This window comes from Herpailurus yagouaroundi, unplaced genomic scaffold (assembly GCF_014898765.1).
Source record: "Herpailurus yagouaroundi ecotype Mexico unplaced genomic scaffold, PumYag 182, whole genome shotgun sequence".
Lineage (NCBI taxonomy): Eukaryota > Metazoa > Chordata > Mammalia > Carnivora > Felidae > Herpailurus > Herpailurus yagouaroundi.
In genome coordinates, this window is record NW_024412413.1 from 10,949,508 (window position 1) to 10,951,998 (window position 2,491).

The 2,491-nt window shown below is 66.5% G+C and overlaps 1 protein-coding gene across 1 annotated transcript in view; it reads right to left on the reverse strand.

Moving 5' to 3' along the window:
* Nucleotides 1–465: 465 nt before the first annotated feature.
* The window catches only part of CYTH4 (cytohesin 4), a 26,978-nt gene continuing 24,952 nt past the window's right edge, over nt 466–2,491 (reverse strand). Inside the window, exons 11-12 of the mRNA XM_040491830.1 lie at nt 1,818–1,972; nt 466–603 (exon numbers count right to left, since the gene is read on the reverse strand). Of these exons, the coding sequence (XP_040347764.1) occupies nt 531–603; nt 1,818–1,972 (228 nt within the window). The 3' untranslated portion in view covers nt 466–530. The remainder of the gene's footprint in view (nt 604–1,817; nt 1,973–2,491) is intronic.

Sequence of the window (2,491 nt, forward strand, 5' to 3'; positions counted from 1 at the left end):
GCGGTGTGTGTGTGTGTGTGTGTCCCTCCGGCAGGGACGGCCAAGCCACAGCCGGAGACAGGGGAGGGGGCTGGCTGAGAAGCCCCTGAGGAGGAAGAGGCGCTGCCATGGCCAAGGGCAGGGGGCACTCAGGAATCATACCGCTCCGCCTCCTTCGAGGGCCGACGGCATTTCAAGGACAGGAGATGTTTAACAGAAGCGGAAACTGAGGCCCACGGGGAGGACAGGGTGGCGGGTGCTGGGGCTGGTTTTTCTCTTTGGCTACTTTCCTCGTTCCCTGCTGCAGTGACCTGGGGCGGAGGGCGGGGGCCTTTGGTGGCCGGGGCTGCGGTGCCTCAGTGCCACCTCTGAGCCCTCGGACTTTTCCGGCCACCCCCCCGAGCCCGGCCGCCCCCACTCCTGTTCGCCCAAAGTAATGGGGGCCGGGGGGCCCCCCCCGCGCCCCCCCCCCCCCCCCCCGGGGGGGGGGGGGAGGTACGTCTCTAGGTACCACAGGTCGTGGGGTCCCCCGGCACCGCCTCCCAGGAAGCTCAGTGCCTGTTGGCAATCTTCTTCTTCCGAGCAGACACCAGGTCGTAGAAGGGGACGCGGGTGATGCTGGCTCTGAGACGAGAGCAGGTGACAAGATGTCAGGGCTGGGCCGGCTCCCCCGCGGGCCTCGGCTCCCGGGGCTTGGAACAGGGCTGTGGGTCTCCCAGGGAGGGGACGGCCAGCCCTGCTGCGGGACAAAGGCCAGATGACCCCAACAAGGGCCGAGCTACGGTGGGTCAGCTGTGCTGGCCTGCCCCGGAGTGTCCCCCGCCCCCCGGGGGCAGGGCGGGAGAGGGTGAGGCCGAGAGCTGACAGCCTTGGGAATTCTGTTCCCAAAGGGCTCTGCACCCCTCCTCCGACCTGCTTGCCGGTCTGGCTCTGCCCCGCGCTGGCTGTGTGGCCGGGTGAGCCCCTCCCCCGTCAGGGCCTCAGGGCCTCATCTGTGAAATGGGGCTAAGAGCCGGTCTGGCCTGGCAGCTTCACAGGACCGCTACCAAGGCTTGAGGGGAAAGACCCCGCCAGGGCCTGGGACACAGCCCCTGGCCGAGTGACCACTCCTGTGTCTTCCTCTGGCTAACGCCACCCAGCCTCACCCGTGTCGCCCCATCGGCTGCCGCCCCTCCCCTGCCTGCCTTCCACCTGTCCCTCCACCGCCCACCTCAAAGTCAGCTCCTACACCATGGGTTTTCTTACCTGGCCACCTCCCTACTCTGTTTACCGGTCTGCGGCCCCCCAGTGCCCCCAGGAGAAGCTAGTCGCCAGGGGGACCAAGGCCTTGCTATCCTGTGCAGCCTGGTCACCTCCTGGTGGGTCCCTGCAGGGCCAGGCCCCTGCACTGCCCGGCACCGGCCACCCCGGGACTCCAGAGTGCTTGTCCAAGCAGGCCACACCCTGACTGGCCCCCCGGTCCTGGCCGGGACTGGTCCTTCTGCCTGGAAAGGCCTGCCCTCCGTCTCTACCGGCTCTTTCCGGGGCCCCTTTTAGATCCTGATGCTAACGACAGCGCCGTTCAAGGGCACTTGCCACGTGCCGGGTGCCGGGCCAAGATCTTTTCGTGCAACAACGCACGGGATCCTCCCACCAGCCCGTGAAGTTGGGGCCTCCCTTCCCTGAGTCCCGGGGCCTGGCACTGTGCCCGCGACGGAGGGGGTGTTCACAGAATAGGGGCGGAAGGGATTTGCAAGCCGGAAACGAGAGGGAGATTCTGGATTTAGCCCCTCGTACAGACAAGGCTCGGAGAGGATCAGGGGCTTCCGGAAGCCACAGGAACGGCACCCCCCCCTTACCGTATGGCCTTGATCCATTGGTCGCGCTCCTCGGCGCTGGAGGCGGAGATTCGATAAGACTCGTGCTTGCCCTCCACCACCTTGCCCTCGCCATCGGTCTTGCAGGCCTTGATCTTCTGGCCGCGGCAGCTGGGGTTGTAAAGCTCCAGGCAGAACTGTGGGGAGGTGGCCGGGTGAGGGCCGGGCGGGGGACCGGGCAGGGGTGGGAGGAGAGGGCGGTTGGGCTGGGCTTTCCTGGGGGTCCTTCCAGGACTCGGCATGTGGGGTTCGGACTAGCAGCCGGCCACACCCGCCCCGGGCCCGCTTCCTGTGCCGGGAGGACGGGCAGGAGCGGTTCTTCCTCACATCGAGAACTGACCATGGGCCAGGACTGACCCAATAAACCCACCATTTCCCCGAAAACCCCCAGTTGGCAGCTGGGGAAACTGAGGCTCAGAAAAGGCACAGACTTACTCAAGGTCATCAACCAGCGTCAGAGGCAGGCTCTGAGAGACGATGAGACCGTGCCCTTTTGGATGTTACGGACCTGCCCCCAGGATCCACAGTCTCAGGAGGGAGACAGAGGCAACCCTGAGCCCCGCAGAGGGCGCCCTGGAGGAACCAGCCCAGCCACCTTCTCCCTGCACCCCATTTCAGAAATTCCCCCAGCCGCTCAGGTCTCGGGGCTCCCCCCC